The sequence below is a fragment of the Asterias amurensis genome, chromosome 1, assembly GCF_032118995.1.
Source record: "Asterias amurensis chromosome 1, ASM3211899v1".
NCBI classification, from domain to species: domain Eukaryota; kingdom Metazoa; phylum Echinodermata; class Asteroidea; order Forcipulatida; family Asteriidae; genus Asterias; species Asterias amurensis.
The window spans coordinates 29,838,692-29,856,676 of NC_092648.1; the positions used below are offsets into that span (position 1 = coordinate 29,838,692).

Consider the following 17,985-nt stretch of genomic DNA (forward strand, 5'->3'; position numbering starts at 1 on the left):
ACAATTGTTTGTGTATCAAAACTTGTCACACAAAAAAACAGACTGTGGAATCGTAAAGATTTCAGATAAAAGTCAGAATTAAAAAAAAACAAACAATCTGTGCACAAACGATAGGGAAACCTTATGGAGGTCCCCGGCAGGTTTTTAAGTGACTTCCTTTCAAACACATTTCATCACCATTATGACTTTATTTGTCCTTGTTTATTAGGTAAAATAATCACAAACAGTACTAGCAAAGTTATAGATTACAACAAAATTAAACATTATTTTTAATATGATCACTGCATATTCTCAGAATACACAGCTTCACAGTTTATGAATATGCATGCATATTATACCTCTCATTAAAGTTTATACTGTTTAATACTTAAAAAGGAAAAAATAAGTGCCATAATTAGCATTTTAATTTGATGGGGGTTGACGGCAAGAACCATATGCACCACCTTCTCATCACCACTGTGGGTAAATCAACAGGCCTTGAGTTCCCTCCATGAGAGGGCAAGGTCAAGGCCATTTCTATTTCGTAAAAGGCACTTTCATAGGAGAATCTTATGGCAATATTTTTATAGGGGCACCAAGGCCATGACCAAGACAAAAGAGGTCACAGCCTACTGTGTAATTTCAGACCAAAATAATTGCAAAATGGAAGCACTGAATACATGTTACAAAACTTTTTAACAAATTACTCTTTCCAATCACATGATCAATATTAAAACTATATATCTCCAATAATTAAAACCTGTATAGATGTTAAAATCATGCCTTTAATTTAATTCAGTCCACATCCACAAAGTATCCTTGTGAAACCTTTTGAGGCAAAGTTCAAACTTCAAAGGGCCACCATCTAAATCTACAAATTATGCCTTAAAGAATTTAATTAAATTCCACATCCAAATGTCTAGTTTGACACATTTATCAAGAAAGATACAAATAAAAGACGCCTGTGAAAGTTTCAGTTAAAAACAATGCCTACTGCATCGAGGGCAGCATTCACACTTAAATTCAAAGTCACCTGTAGGCAATCCCTTTTAATTTTTAAAGATTTAAATTTGTTCAACATACTTTTATTGAGTAGTAATTAACGTTGATACTTCAAAATAAAATAATTTCACAGGATGCTTACTCCAATTACCATCTTTAATAAGCTGTTGAATATATTATACAATTTGTTTTCACAGTCATTACCAAAATATGATTCAACCTTGACGCCCCCCCTCCCGCACCCCCTCCTCAGGAGGCTTTATCTACTAATTAAAATTAACTAATGTGTTAATCACACTGCATTGTGAACATCTTAGAAAAACACACACAAGAAAACACCTTGCTTTGTCGGTAGAAAATTAGATAGATAGATAGATAGATAGATAGACAACTATTTGGTGTTTACAAAATACATAAATTTAGCTTTGATCTATGAATAGTTAATAGTTTTTAGAGTCAACATACTAAGATGTAACCATGAAAAACAGCTGAAAACAGCTGAAAACCTGAAGTACTGTGCAAATAAGCAACATTGTATACCGCGGTACATACAATTGTGACACCCTGAAGTGAAGTTCTAGTGTGACAAACATGTAACAAAATAGAAACTTTATCATTAGATATTTTTTATATAGCAGAAGTACTTTATAATTTGTTTTGTATTAATTAATTTTGGTCCTGAAGCCAAGGATTATTAAGAAAAGTTAACTTAATCACTACACTAGCCAAGATTCCCATACAGAGAAGACGAGATGTGCAAGGAAAACCCTATTCAAATATTCCAGGGAATACCCATGGATGCAATCAGGTAGGGACGAAAACTTGACCCAATCCCGCAGTGCCCTTGGCTGGGTTCGAACCAGGATCCTAGAGGTGAAAGGTGAGGAAAGATAATACCACTAAGCCAATCCAACCCTCCTGTAAATGCCTGAGTATGATTCTGTGTTGCGTTGTAAATTACTTTCAAGACAAGTTTCAGCTCTGCCATGGCGTTTATGACCAGTCTCCATTGTTCACTCGTTTAGCCATTGTTCCAGATCCCTTCTTCATGTGCACCACTTGGACACGACTTTTGAAGTCATCGATATTAACATAACATCCCTGTTGCCAAACAAATACACATATATACAAAATTATTTGTAAACGACCATATCATTGTCCCTGTCTTGTCATTTACAAGAAACTATTGATGAAAAGATGTCTTGCTATGTGACCTCATACTTATAGTTATCACAGTGGTTTTTGTCGAATTTTATATGGAGATGCGGCAAAATGTCAATTAATTGTTGTTATTTTATTTATTTTGTCTGAAAAATCAGGTAAAGAACTACTCAGGTTTTAGTTTATAACTGCCAATTTGTACTTCCGAAACAGACGTCCACACAGATGTGTCTGAAAATCTGAATCTGAAAATAAATTTTTCCACACAATATTTTTCAATCGGGGTAGTGCATGACCGTTTGAATGACTCACCATGAGACGTCTCTTCCCTCCATTCAACATAAATGCATTTCGTGCATGGAGTATGCGCATGTTGTTAAAAACGATACAGTCACCAGGCTGAAGTCTTTTAGAGATCTGTTGAAAACATGAGAATTAGCATATAATTTGCAGGGCTGTATGCTTTATTTTTGAAAGGGCAAGGGCACCAAGGCAATTACTCTTTGGCAAAGGGCACCCTATGAGGAAATTGTAAATTTCTACTGGAGCATTTCAAGGGCACCAAGGCAATGACAAGGGGCAACGGAGGCAATTGCCTCCGTTGCCTCCGTGAAGTAACAGGCCTGAATTTGGAAGGCTCATCATCCTTACTCGCAGTTAAGAGCTGAATTGAGAAGGACGAGGCTACAACGTGTTTGAGAAGCAGGCATGCAAGGGCGCCTATAGGCAGCCAGCCACATCAACCCATTATGACCACAGAGCACAGCCAAGATCGAAAGTGTTTGATTTGTCCCGAGGGAGGAACACCGGATAGTCTGGAAAACCCTTGTGGCACAGCAGAAAACCAACGCACAACTCAACTCACATATGGCCCTGCCCGGGTATCGAACCAGGGTCATCTTGTTGAGAGGAGAGCCCTTTATGCACAAGCCAACCATGCCCCCTTAGGGGTGTCCCATGTGTACCATTTTAAAAGCTAATTTGTATTAGGCATGGACAGCATTGTATTTCACGAACTCGTATTCGAGTTCGTCAATACTCGTGTTTGTACTCGCCTAGCAAAGTCCTCAGACTCAAAGTCAATATTCGACACTTGACTAGGAAATAACCTGTACTAGAAAGAAAATGTATTCATTCAATGTATTCAATGTATTTATTCACCTTCTGTTTAGAGTTGTTTATTAACTCGGCAAGTTTTCTGTATGCTTTGTAGTACGGCTCCACATCTTTCTGCAGGAGGAGAAAAACAAAATAAAAAATTACAACAAAAAGTTTTAGATAACCACTGTTAAATTTTAAAAATAACGTATCAGGCAGAAAAATGCTTACTCTAAGGTACACTTTTAATCTCAGATTTAAAAGCAAAAGTTAAATTTCAATTGTTAACCATAAACTCAATTTTCTATTACTCCCTTCACCATGCCAAGCTTTGAATCGTGCTGACTTTGAGCTTAACAAATTATACTGAATTTGTAATGAATTTGTAATGTATCTACTAAATTTGTAATGTATTTATTTTAAATTTAGCTAACGTTCTGTGAATTTGTAATGAAAAAATAAAGACACTGTAAATCTAACAGTCAGTTGAAATTTCTTGAGTTCTACTAACCTCTGGGACTCTGAGAGGCCCTTCAAATGGCGGAGACCAAATTACAGAGTTTATCTGGGGACAGACAAAGAAAAAATACTTCATTAGAGTAACCCAGTTTATTTAGGTATGTTATGCCACTTTAACAAAAAGACTAACAGATATTATAAGGAAACAATTAGAATGCAAAGCACCAGATGAAAATTACATGCACAGTGATATGTGGGTTTACTTATTCCCTATTCATTTATTGCAACAAACTTTGCCTTCTGGTGTAACAGTGGTGTGGGTTTACTTATTCCCTATTCATTTGTAGATACAAACCTTGTCTTCTATTGTAACAGAGATATGTGCGATTACTTATTCCCTTTTCACTTATTGTCACAAGCCTTGCCCTCTGGAGTACCGTGTAAGTGATATGTAGGTTTACTTATTCCTTATACACTTATTGTCACAAACCTTGTCTTTTGGATTAACAGTGATATGTGGGTTATTCCTTATTCACTTTTTGTCACCTACCTTGCCTTCTGGAGTAACAGTGATATGTGGTCTTCGGTAGATGTAAGCTGCAGGGACCTCCCTGTATCATGACAGGACACAAATTGAAATTGAAAATGACAAATGACCCGAACAATGAACCGACAGCAAGCCGAGCTGATCAAGCACATTCAAACCACTGACTTGAACATTACACATTATGTATTGGCTCAGTGGTTTCCCTGCCTTTTACATCTGTGGGCTGTGGTTCAAATCCCTCCTGAGACCGGAGCCTTGCATGTGGATTGGGTTCTCAGTTCCTACCAGATTGCTTGGGTTTTCCGTAATTGGGCTTTCCTCCCACATCTAGAATTGAACATTTCTTGTTCATCTTATTTCTGAATTCCTATATGATTATCCTGGATGTGCGCCAAAAATAGGGCAAAATAGCTAAGTTGATAGAGCAACGGCATGTTAATCCAGAGGTCACAGGGTCAAATTTCCCACTGATGAATTTTTCTTTATCAACCCAAGATCAATATGGAGATATAGATAGAGAGTAGCCATGTCTGAGCTCAGAGGCTCACCAGGTGGTGTTTAAGGGTGCAGAAACATAGTAGGAAGAGAGGAGGTAGGCAAGCCACACCCACGAGGGGGTCCTGAAGACCGATACTCTAGTAGTGGAGATTGTTGAAGTAGCTTGCCACCTTTTGTATGGCGAACTGGATGGGATGGGGCAGTCAAATTGGATTCTGGCTGTGGCCGAGATGATGATTATAATTGTGCAAAGTAGAAGAATGGATTTCTTACCTGTCAAAATGAATCTTCTGAAATGTAGCTGGGACCCTGAGGAGTGTCTCGAACAGTTCAGGATAGTTCTGCTGCATCTCTTGAGCAACGAGGATCGAGTCAAGAAAAACACTCTCTCCACCCTCCACTTGCTCGTCAAATCTAGAACAGAATTTAAAATTGGGTCAGATTAGGATTCTGGAAATATCTCTGCTTGAATTGTTTCTATCTTTTAGGCACTGGTGGCTGACTCTACCAAATTAAAGAGGGCTCTGAAATGAAATAAAATGCTTCTGAACAATGAACTGGGTAACTTTATATAAAGTTACACACAAATGTATGCTAGTTTCACCCAAAGTAAGGATAATTTCACAGGCTAAAGTTTTAGTATATTTCTAGAAAAATTAAATGAATGATAGTTTCTAAAGGGCACGCTTTGACTTCTCTTTATTTTTTTAATTTAATTTAATTACAAATCCGACAGAACAATTAGCACCAATAACAGGAAGAATAGGAAACAACATTCAGTTTTAGAAGTAGAAGGATAACCCCAAATGGGGAAACCCAAGCAATCAGGTAGGGACTAAAAACCCAATCCACATGCAAGACTCTGGTTTGATGTGGGAATCAAACCCGGTCACCAGAAGTGAAAGGCAGAAAAAGAAGCCACTGATGAGCCAACCTCTTTAAGGTAGAGTTTGAACACATCTATTCTTTACTAACCTTAAGCAATGAAGTAGTTGCAATCCTGGTGGAGACTGGAAGTAAACCAGATCCATATGTAGCTCCAAAGCATCAGGTGTGTATGCAAGGTTGATTGCATTCTGTGTACTCTCTACACTGAAAGACTAGATAATAGTTTAAAGCCAGTGGACACTATTGGTAATTACTCAAAATAACTATTAGCATAAAACCTTTCTTGATTACGAGTATTGGGGAGAGGTTGATGGTATAACACATTGTGAGAAACAGTTCCCTCTGAAGTGATGTAGTTTTCGAGAAAGAAGTAATTTTCCACGAATTTGATTTCAAGGTCCCGAAATCAACCATTTAAACGCACAGAACTCCGTGTGACAAGGGTGTTTTTCTTTCATTATTATCTCGCAAGTTCGATGACCGATTGAGCTCAAATTTTCACAGGTTTGTTATTTTATGCATATGTTGAGCTACACCAACTGTGAAGGCTAGTCTTTGACAATTACCAATAGTGTCCACTGCCTTTAACATGATTTTTATTTGGTTTTACCCCTTGGTGGAGAGAAGCATGTAGTTAGATGTCTTGCTCAGGGACACAAGTGTCATGACCGGGATTCGAACCCACACTCTGCTGAACAGAATCACCAGAGCTTGATATTGGTACTCTTATCCGCTCGGCCACATGATGAAATGTAACCTTTGGCTGGAGCAGAAAATGTCTTACCTTGCCGTAAAATGTTTCTTGCACATGGGAAACAATCTCTGCAACCTACCAGAGAAAGGAAATAGTTTGTTTATTTTTTGTTTATTTTAACATCTGAAACTAAAAGTTGGAGCATCCAGCTGTAATCCCGATCAGAACACTTGGGTTGTGTTAAACAAAGCATATCCTTCGCAGTCCCCTGCTCAATGTTGTTAACCCAAGTTGGGGCGGAGACCACGTACAGCGAGACAACATAGAATGGGCCAGGACTGTCTTAAAATTTTGAGCATGAATTTTTATTTTTAAATAATACCTCATAAAAAAAGAAGGCTTTAAAAAAGTGCACACACAATGAACATTCATTTCTTGCAGGGGGTCCAATGAGATATGGCCAGAATTAAAGGCTGTATCTTACCTTGTTTACTTGATCCGGTTCTTGGGGAACTCCCTTGACTAGAACTAGTCCAACTTCATTCAGATCTGTGAGGAAGCTACCATCAAAAACAAACACAATGCAGCGTTTTGTTAACAACTTTTTTCGAGTTTGGTGCGTGACAGTATTCCAACTTTCAAATGTATTATTTATTTTCGCAAACTTCAAAACTGTAAAGTCAATTTAAAAATCAATTTTATAGAGGGGCTTTAAGGTTAAATTCAGTTTTGTGACTCACTTCCTTATAGATATATGGAAGTGGGGGGGGGAATAATTCAAGTCTCTAACCTAGTGTTAAAAAAACAGCGAATTGCAGGGAAAAAAATTCTTTAAAATAATGACATACATGTACCTGTTGTCATTGTCTTTAGCGGAGAGTAAATCTTCATAATGATGTTCTCTTAAATCCTGGCAAGAAAGACACAAAACAGTCACTTAAATCTGGAGTGATGTGGTTTAAGATACAATTTTTTAGTTTGTTTGTATGGGGTCTGTTTTCCTTCATGAAATTATTGTTAGTCATTGGTACAGAATTAGGACTGCACAAAGAAATGCTGGAAAAAAATAAAAAACAAAAACCAACAAAGACGCAGGCGTGGAATTTCATCTTAAATAGCTCAAGGGAATTTCTTGGAAAACCTGAGCATCTTTGGGGAACTTTTGAAGGGACACCAAGGTCGCAGGCCAAGACAAGGGCAACAGGAAGCATGTGCAAGCCTGATAATAAAATTCAGCTCAAACAAACAGAGAATGAAGAATCACAAGACTTATAGGGTTTCATGTCACCGGGGTGTCGGTTTGAATCCCATCTATGGCACTTGTAGCGTTGAGCAAGATGCTTCAATATAATTGCTTCTCTTTACCCAGGTGTTTGTAAATGCCAAATTTTTAAGAAGTGTAACCCCATTGCTTCAAAGTCAGCCTGCCATGATGGTTGCCGATTTTGCATGGACTTAAACTTCAATAATGCGCATTGGGAAATGCATAAGCGGTATTTCTAATACCTACCTGACACACGGATACTTCAAGTTTGTTTGATTCCTCTTGCAATGACTTATCAGAGTAACAGTTGTCTTTAAGATATTGTAGAGGTATCGTTGTCACGTGGTCCTCTTCATTCCAATCAATGTTTAGAGCTCCATTCTCTGGTGCAATGGAAAGCAAAATATCTGAGTTATACAAGGTACGTGTAGTCTATAAACCAGCAAATTTACCAGTGCCACCTTGAAGGACTATTTTCAATGTCTATTTTAATGCCAACAACATAAGAATAATGTGTTGACAAAAACAAATGCCCCGCTGAGATTAATCTCATTCTTGAGTAATTGATTAGACGATATTTCTTTGGTTTTAGCCGTATTAAAACAAAAGGCTTTTGGGGATCCAAAGACCAGTCCACAAAGGAATTCTTGTGGAATTTTACCAAAACTTTGAGCCCTGCGCACAGTTAGCACACAGCTTTATGAAACTGTATTGTCTAGGTCCAACTTTACGAAGATAAAGAGCAAAGACCGATCTTAACTGTGTATCAATCATAATTGCTAAGAAAAGTGTGATGTCAAAATACAAATCTCTATCGTAATATTAAAGACATTGGACACTATTGGTAATTGTCAAAGACCAGTCTTCTCACTTGGTGTATCTCAACATATGCATGAAATAACAAACCTGTGAAAATTTGAGCTCAATTGGTCGTCGAAGTTGCGAGATAATAATGAAAGAAAAAAAAACCTTGTCACACAAAGTTGTGTGCGTTTAGATGGTTGATTTCGCGACCTCAAGTTCTAAACTTGAGGTCTCGAAATCAAATTCGTGGAAAATCATTTCTTTCTCGAAAACTACGCAACTTCAGAGGAAGCCATTTCTCACAATGTTTTATAATATCAACCTCTCCCCATTATTCGTTACCAATGCTGATAATTATTTTGAGTAATTACCAATAGTGTCCACTGCCTTTAACCACCCATCTGAAGTTCAACCTTAGTACTTTGTGAAATCAAATCTTTAAAATGAAGCTTACAATATTAAAAAAGTCACCTGATTTAATGCTGGCTGATTTGACTGTTAGAGACTCGGGCAACGAAAAACTTGGCAAAAGAAGCTGTCCGTTTTCGTGCCGACACAACCGACAATGACAATTTTTACGCAGCCATAAGCTGTAAAAGCTGCACAGAAAACAAATGTGTGGTGGTATTGAATGTATTAAATGGTCATGGCGTGTCCTGGGGCCAATTTCATAGAGCTGCTTAAGCAAAAAATTTGCTTAAGCACGAAAATAGCTGGCTTATTTTACACATGTTACTGGCCAAAATTTCATGCCATGTACATTGCTTGAGACTGGTATTTAGCTGTTGTTTACTTAGCATAACAATTGAGTGGGGTCTTGGCCGATAACCTGTTTTTACTAAGCAAGGAATTTTTTGCTTAAGCAGAATTTTTTGCTTAAGCACCTCTATGAAATTGGGCCCTGGCAGATGAAAAGGAGCACAGGACTCAAGCTCTGGTGTTTTTGATCAGTTGAGTGTAGGTTCGAGTCCAAGACCCTGTGTTCTTAAGCAAGACACTTAACATTTACTACTAAGGCCTTCAAATGGGACATTAAGCCATAGGTCCTGTGTGTTGAGTAAAACACATAAAAGAACCCAGTACACACTTTTTTTTGAAGTGCAGGGGTTCGCCTCGTTGTTCCTGGTATGAATGGCTGCATATTAGGCCACAACACCCACTAAACTATTACTAGTACATGTATACTGTTAAGAAAAAAGATCTCATACTTAGCTACACATGCATACATAGCTCCACAAAATACTGAATGTTTGAGCGCCATGAGCGTCACTGAGTAACAGATATGATCAGAAACCAGCCACCACTACTCACAAAAAAAGATGTGCGAACCATACTTACTTATAAACAACACTCTTACAGTAAGAAAAGGACATAAAAAGTACAAAAACTATCCAATTACCGACTGGCAGTTTCGTCATTCCAAGTTATCTCCAGATGTTTCCCTTGAGGGATTATATCAGAGACGCCTTGAGACTTCATCTGTGTGATGACATCACTCACCTGTCAAATATTCACGAACAAAACTCTTTTAGAAGTAGACATAGGACAGGAGAGAACCAAATCTCCTATTTGGACACTATTGGTGATTACTCAAAATAATTATTAGCATAAAACCTTACTTGGTAATGAGTCATGGGGAGGTGTTGTAGTATACACAATTCTGAGAAACGGCTCCCTCTGAAGTAACATAGTTTTTGAAAAGGAAGTAATATTCCACGAATTTGATTTCAAGACCTTGGAGATTTGGAGGTCTTGAAATCAAGCATCTGAAAGCACACAACTTCGTTTGACAAGGGTGTTTTTTCATTCATTATTATCTCGCAACTTTGACGATCGATTGAGCTCAAATTTTCACAGGTTTGTTATTTTATGCAGATATGTTGAGATATACCAAGTGAGAAGAATGGTCTTTCACAATAACCAAAGGTGTCCAGTGTCTTTTATCAAAGAAAACAAATCTGAAACTGAATACCAGTTTGAATGATTTATAAAACATTAAAACAGAATTGTACCTACCGGTCCAGTGGAGTGCCATTTTGCAACAAAGGGGCTGGCGATGGGACAGTTTCCATTCCAGGTGGGATGCAAAGATTTATTCTGAAACAGTTTTGCCGAAGGTGTGAGAGATATGCAAGGTCTGAAAAGCATAGCCCCACATCTCAGTACACGCTGGTATGAACCTAGACCCCTGGACATTTTGCAGCGAACCACTTCTGAAAGATGAACGAAGAATACTATTTGAATGCATACTTAAGTTCAGGAGGTACCTACAGAAAGAGTACAGTGCTTAAAGGAATATTACAGAATTGGTAAGAAACAAAAATCGTGAAGATCACAGATTTCCATAAAACTTACATGGTCTAATGATTATGATAGTTGAAAGTATCCCTTATTTCTGTCTGAAATGTCATATTTGATGAGAAATAAATAATCTAACTTCGCGTTTGGAGTTTATCGCTCAGTGAGCGTTTTATTCATTTTTATTTTGGCATCGATGCAATGCAAAATTTGTAATCAGTTTTTCACTATTCTCTCGTGATCCAGATGGCCGGTCGATCTCAAACTTCTACAGGTTTGTCAGTTTATGTATATGGTGGTTTACATAAAGTGCTTACACTGTTAGCAAAAACCAATTCTGTAATGTTCCTTTAATAAAGCTTGGTTTGATGGTCTAGTGGTAAGACATCTGATCTTTCAACGCAAAACTTGCGGGTTCAAATCCAAAGCGAGTGATTAGCTTGGGTTAATAAAAATCTAGGTGTAACGTAAACTTTTTTCTTTTTTTTCAACATCCAAAAAGCACCATCTACAGAATGGATAAAAATGTTAATATTAAACATTATAAAAACATTGCGTTGCAGAAAGTGAGTTAAAAGAAACGGAAAATTCAAGACCAGGTCTAACAAGAGAGCAGTAAAGGATACGCTTTGTTTTCTGATCTATAGGTTTCTGCAGTGACACCAAAAGATACCAAGCATACGGTTTGCCTTGGCAACAATGCAGTCTACACGATAGACAAAGGTTACTTTACAGTCAATAAAAACACCCAAGTCTTTGTGACGTGTATAACCCTTTCTAAATTGGCAGACGAAAGATTGTAATTATGCAAAATAGGTTGCTTCTTAAGAGACAAAGTAAGCACTTTACATTTAGGTAAAGGGTTAAGGGTTAAATTCCATGTAGGTGACCAACCATAGAGCCTGTCCAGATCATCCTGCAACAGCTGCACATCTCCAGGTATGCAAACAATGCAAAACAGCTTCAAATCATTGACAAATAAAAGACTGAATGAGTAAAATGTTGGGAATGTCGTTAACAAACAATTTGAAAAACAATGGACCGAGAACTGAACCCTGGGGTACACCCGAGGTGACAGGTTTCCAGTTGGAGATTGCACTATGTAAAACAACCCTCTGCTGTCTATCAGCCAAGTGACTGTGAATCCAAGAAAAAAGGTTTCCCTGGATGCCAAACTTACTGATTTTGTGCATTAGCAAAGCGTGACTCACTGTATCAAAGGCTTTTGAAAAGTCTGTGTAAATGACGTCACACTGAACCTTTTCTTCCAGACCCTTGTATGCAACGAACAGCAGTGAAGCAAGATTTGATTCGCATGACCTACCAGGTACAAAACCGTGTTGAACACAAAACAGAGGATATGTGATCCAGAGTGTTTTCTGCAATAATCTTTTCAAAACTTTGGACAAAGAAGGGAGGAGTGAAAAAGGACGAAAATGTTGAACTGAAGTTTGAGAACCCCCCTTGTGAATTGGGCAAATATTAGCAGATTTCCAGATCGTAGGAAAAATGTCAACATTCAGGGATTTCTGAAAAATACTAGTGACAGGAATACTAACTAAGTGGAGAGGCACAGTGCTTAAAAACTTTATTATTGCTAAAGTTGTCACAACTAGAACTTTTATGGGATGGATTCTTATGAGAAGCTGTTCCACAAGATTCCTGCTCACCACAAAAGACGATAGCGCACCAACTGGATATACAGGAAGATCTGGAAAGGCGTCAATGAATTGTCATCACTACTAAAAACAGGAGCGTTGCATGCAACTTCAGAGTACAACCTGGGCTAGGTGTAAAGGGTATTTAAACCAAATAATATTCTTTAACCCTGATTCAAAACTTCATCAAAAAAGTTAGGAAAGCACTCGTTGCGATAACGTAACCCTCCTTCCTGGCGGAAGGAGAGTTACGTTATCGCAACAACTAGGAAAGTCTCCGGCCTGGCGGCCGTCGAGAGGAGGGTTACGTTATCGCAACTACTAGGATAGTTGCGATAACGGAACCCTACGTTATCGCAACTACTACTAGGAAAGCACAACAAACCCTTTCATTGGATTGGACCACCATTGCCATATTGGACCCCCCCCCCCAAGCCACTGCCATAATAATTGCAACCCCCCCCCCCCTAGCCCTCCAACAAGCCAAGTGGGGCTATTTATTATTTAGCAGCCCAAAAAGTTTTGCCAAAAGTGGGCAACATCATACATGGGGACATACTCACCGCCTACACACCTACACTAAACACTCAGCTCACATCCACTCCGCCTAAGGTAAAGGGGAACTCTATTTAATTTCCTTCATCCATAAACTGGAGCTACCTTATCAGAAAACTAAATCCTTACGACGAAATGCCCGTCCCCTCTTTATTTACGCTCATCTTGATCTTCCTTTTTGCAGTTGTAAAGTGCGCCCTCCTTTGATCAAGAGTTGACCAATTAAATAACTAGATCCAAGATGGCAGCCTTGTTGCGGTCACCACGAGTCTTTCGTGTCGTTCCGGGACTGTTACGAGCAATTCAAGCTCAATCTAATGGATACGGATCCACAGCAAACCGTCTTACATTGTGCACAGTCAATTCTCCTATCTTGGAGAATATAAGGTGAGTTTTGTGCATAAATATTCATGTTTTCCCCTTAGTCGTCAGTTACTTTTTCGCAGTTGCACTGCCCGACACCCCGGTCTGCCGGTGCACAAACAACTGACAAACTGCACGTGTGTGCTGTCCGCCCGGCGTGTTTCACCGGTTGTACCTAATTAACTCTTCAAAATAAAAAGTGTAAAGATTTTTCTTCCCTCTATCCTCCTGACGTTTACTTTTACTCTTTTTTTTCACGAGGCGTGCTGAAAAATTGTCCTTTTCTTTTTTTCTTTTTTTCTTTAAAAATTATTTATTTAATTTAATTAACTTATTTGTTAATTTATTATGTTTTATTTAATTTAAATTTTTCTGGGGCTGAATGGTTGGAATGGTTTTGTGTGGGTGAGGATGTCTTTTGGCAGGGGTTGCCTTAACTTTTTTTTTCATTTGGCCAGCAGGACCAGGGCCCAATTTCATAGCGCTGCTTAGCAGCCGATTTTGTAGTTGCGATAACCTAACCCTCCTGCCGATGGCGTAGCCGGAGGGTTACGAAACAGACGCAATGTGAGCAGGGCGAAATGGTTAAAAACGTACAATTTCGACAGCTAGTCAGCAGATTTGCTCCATTTTTACCACTTTTGAAAATCATGACACAAATTCTATAGAAACACGAACTTGATCCTCAATGTCTAATGAATCCTACAATATCACTCAAAACACCATTGAGGAAATAATTTGAAGAAAAGGCACAAAGACTTACCAGATTCCCGAGCGAAAGACCCAGGTTGAAAATTCAAACCTGAGGGGGGCGGAGCTTCGGCTGTTTGTGCACGTCACAGACTCAGCGCTGCGTGTGGTGCATTCTATATCCCTGCAACTGTGCAGCCGTAGTCTTGTACACGCGCTGAGATGCGGAAATCAGAGAAACAGCGCCCGCTAACGTTCGATTATAACAAGCGTGTACAGTTTTTGCCGTGCATGGATCGGAACGTTGGTTGTGTGTGACCGTGCAACATCAATGGTCTTGGATCAAGACTACGGCTACACAGTGGTCGATTTTGCCCTACTGCCAGAGCGGTGTGTAAAAGTATTCAACATCACGGAAGAAAACGTTAGTCGTCGGCGGTGATTTCTTATTAATTTAGCATCGTTTTTCTTGCGGGAAAATTGATTAAATATGAATGGTTTTAAATAAGCAATTGACGTTTTTGTATCAAGCATAAATGTTGCAAAATATGCATCGCAAATTGGATCGCAAAATTTGCGTTGCACTTAAAACTTTTAAAAATTGCATAGCAAATCATCCAAATTGCATCGCAAATTGCGATGCCATACAGGTGAAATCGTTCCCTGCTTCTGTCGACGTCAGGAGGGTTTTGTTATCGCAACTAGCTCAGAGCTATCTGAACAAGGAAAATTTACCTAGAGTTCCAAAGTCTCTTATTGAGCCAATCTATTTACACCGGAAATCCGCATGTTTTCACAAGAACACTAATCATCTTCTATTTGTTTGTTTCTATTTGCAGGGCACTCTCCATCTCATCTGTGGTAAACCAAACTTCTCAGGTAAATCAAGAGACTGAAATAAGTAAGACGGTCAGAGCAGACAATGAATTCCGCACAGTGCTACGGCGTCTGGATGATATGGTACGCAGGACTGGCCGCATCACTAAGAACCAGCTCTTACTGGTCTTTGATGAAGTCTGCAATATGGGTGAGGGACATAACAATATTTTAATCTGTATCCTTATTTAACCTCATTACACCTGGTGTCAATGCAAACTTGTATGAGTATCCCAAATCTATCCTAAATGATTATCAATTTGGGTTTGAACCGAGACTGATTTAAAGGAGCCGGACTTGAACCGCGACCACAATTTTTCTAAAACCTATATTCAGGACTTTTGTTGGATCCCTATTCACTTCTTCAAGTGGCTGAATGTCTGAAACCTTTCAAATCATCCAAGCCTTCTGAAATGTGATTTTGTTTGAAGGGTTCTAGGAATTTACTATTCATGTAATTTTCTCTTTAAAAACACAGGTACAGCGACCCCGAACCAAGCTTTGTTACTGATAAGAAGTTGTGGTTCTTTACTACCTGAGGTCAAATCTGAAGAAAGAACAGCCCTGGCTCATAAATTCTGGGATAAACTTGGGAGTATTGGTAAGAATTCTTCTTGGATAAGTCTCGAGATCAAGATGTTTAGTTGACAATAAATGGAACTTTTTTCAAATTTTGTACTTTTTTATCTTAAAATAAAATTTAGGGGCTACAGGACTTGAGTTACACTGAGTCCATAGAGGCAATGACCCCTGTTGCCCTGGTCTTGGCCTTAAAAAGTGGAAGTGCCCTTTGCAAAATAAAAATGGTCTTGCCCCCTCAAAGATGAAATTCCAGGCCTGAAGCAGTTAACACTGTTCATGGGTACTCTGTTTTTTTGTTCTTCGATTGTTAGTCATTGCAACATCCATTGCCTGGGGAAAACCTGTCTCAGTATTTACTGTTTCTTCAACTGCAAAACCTGTAAAGACAGTACAGTACATTTGAACACAGTGAAGAACTGTGGGGAAAATATTTTTTTATTACATATTTGAACTTTTTAAAGCATCCAATTTGACTTGTAGTTAAAGATTGAAATAACTGACTTATTTGTTTTCTATTGCTTACTTTTGTTTTGTTTTTTTGTCTCCTTGTATTTGCCCCTTTGTAAATGTGCTGTGTTTTTTTGTCAAATAAATAATAATAATAATAATCTCTTCAATTTTGTGATTAACAGGAGCAACATATGACGTCAGTCACTATAATGCACTCCTCAATGTGTACCTTCAGAATGAACATAAATTCTCACCGACGGACTTCCTGGCCAATATGGAGTCAAAGTCCATTGAGCCTAATAGGGTATGTAGAACATTTACTGTTAACACAACTGATATTTTAAAAGTAGCTTTTCGTATCCTATTTTCAGCTCTGATTTGCACTAGTTTTGTTAGCTAAATAACTGCAAACTTGCTTTTTTGTGTTTATTATTCTTTATTTTTGGTAATAAACCAAGGATGTCTCATAAGTGAACTTATTCACTGTAGTTTGCAAGCCTAAGGAAACCTGGTGTTTGCTATTTGAATCAAGTGATTTAGGGTTCTTTTATGTGCAATACCAATCCTAGCACAAAGGACAAATTACTATTGGTAAAGTATCAATACAATTTTCAGCATTTGGAACCCACACCCTGCTGATCAGAAACACCAGGGGCCAAGTTCATAGAGCTGCTTAAGCAAAAAAATTGCTTAAGCACGAAAATAGCTCGCTTATTTTACACATGTTACTGGCCAAAATGTCATGCCATATACATTGGTTATGACTAGTATTTAGCTGTTGTTTACTTAGCATAACAATTAAGTGGAGTCTTGGCCGGTAATCTGATTTTACTAAGCAATGAATTTTTTGCTTCAGCAAAGCTTTTCCTTAAGCAGCTCTATGAAATTGGCCCCATAGCTCGAGTCCAATGCTCAAAAACACAGGGAAAGACATGAATGGTCAGAGAGTAGGAGGATTGACTGTGTACTTTGTAGATCCATGCAGTCACCACGTTGGTTTGCATAGTGTAGCTATCATTCAAAACCACAGTGAATGATATTAAATGGTCATAAAGTAAGAGGGTTGACTGTGTACTGTGCATTCATGTGCAGATGATGATATTGATTGGTCAGACAGTATGAAGGTTAATGTTGAGTAATTTGTTTGTTTGTGAAGGTGACTTATCAGAGATTAATCAGTGCATACTGCCTCCTCGGTGACATCCAAGGAGCAACAAAGATTCTTGAGTTTATGAAAATCAAGGAACTACCAGTGACTGAAGGCGTGTTCAATTCACTCATCACTGGCCATGCAAGAGCTGGGTAAGCCATTTTACATACCTTAATCTGTAGCATACATAGACTAACCGTTATCCTCCCAATTCTTGTACTTCTATCCTCTTTTGCCGAAATGAAGGATTTATAAGGATTGAGGGCTGTAGGCCCAAATAACAATTGCTTATCACTGGGTCCAATTAAGCTGTAATCAAAGTGCTTACAGGATTTTAAATATATTCCCTTCTTATAATGAAAAATGTTACATAAATTTGTTTTCTTTTTTTTTGTGTGATCAGGGACATGGATAACGCACGCAATATACTTGCTGTCATGAGGTACTGTATACTAAGATTTCAACCGTAATCTAGCCCCTTAACAACATTATTCAGCGTCGCTGTGATACCTTAGCGTAACAAATCATTTGGGGAGTGGTAATCCACAAAAGGGACAATAGGTCCATGATTACTACCACAAAGGAAACATGGGGTCTACGCTTGGCAGGGGCCATTACACAAATGTTGTGTCTGCCTGTTGAAACAGAGGACTCTAACAAAAGGGATGCCATGTTTTGACAGAATGAGGCATCCTTGCTTTGATTTTGAGTACAAAACCAATGGGGATGTCGCTCAAAAGACGTTGTGCAATCCAAATTGCACCCCCCAAGAATAGAGAACATATAGAGATCATTCAATTACTGTTTTAACATATTTGTTTGTGGGGAGGCTGTTTGATATGTCAGAGTCTTTTTTTTTTTTTTAGCTTGACAGTAAACCGCTAAATTACATGTAGATAAACAAAAATAATGTGCTATTGGTTCGTTGATTACTTCGGTTTTTCATTGATGATTTAAATAACATTTAAT

The 17,985-nt window shown here is 38.3% G+C and overlaps 2 protein-coding genes across 3 annotated transcripts in view; one reads left to right on the top strand and one right to left on the bottom strand.

The window, feature by feature from the left end:
• Positions 1–197: 197 nt before the first annotated feature.
• LOC139936194 (probable gamma-butyrobetaine dioxygenase) lies at positions 198–13,066 on the bottom strand. Of its 2 annotated transcripts, none has more exons than XM_071930970.1 (15): positions 12,925–13,066; positions 10,411–10,607; positions 9,794–9,894; positions 8,866–8,993; positions 7,837–7,973; positions 7,181–7,236; positions 6,811–6,886; positions 6,417–6,461; positions 5,720–5,844; positions 5,018–5,158; positions 4,250–4,310; positions 3,752–3,805; positions 3,304–3,372; positions 2,455–2,559; positions 198–2,082 (listed from the first exon to the last, which is right to left on the bottom strand). In XM_071930970.1, exons 2-15 carry the CDS (start codon positions 10,588–10,590, stop codon positions 1,975–1,977), a joined length of 1,386 nt encoding a protein of 461 aa, XP_071787071.1. In that variant the 5' UTR covers positions 10,591–10,607; positions 12,925–13,066; the 3' UTR covers positions 198–1,974. The 2 variants fall into 2 exon arrangements, with proteins under 2 accessions (XP_071787071.1, XP_071787063.1); XM_071930962.1 differs by having other exon boundaries at positions 12,914–13,066.
• Positions 13,067–13,146: 80 nt separating this feature from the next.
• LOC139936208 (leucine-rich PPR motif-containing protein, mitochondrial-like) overlaps positions 13,147–17,985 on the top strand; it is a 33,839-nt gene continuing 29,000 nt past the window's right edge. The window contains exons 1-6 of the mRNA XM_071930982.1: positions 13,147–13,292; positions 14,798–14,985; positions 15,313–15,435; positions 16,049–16,170; positions 17,023–17,168; positions 17,420–17,458. Of these exons, the coding sequence (XP_071787083.1) occupies positions 13,147–13,292; positions 14,798–14,985; positions 15,313–15,435; positions 16,049–16,170; positions 17,023–17,168; positions 17,420–17,458 (764 nt within the window). The remainder of the gene's footprint in view (positions 13,293–14,797; positions 14,986–15,312; positions 15,436–16,048; positions 16,171–17,022; positions 17,169–17,419; positions 17,459–17,985) is intronic.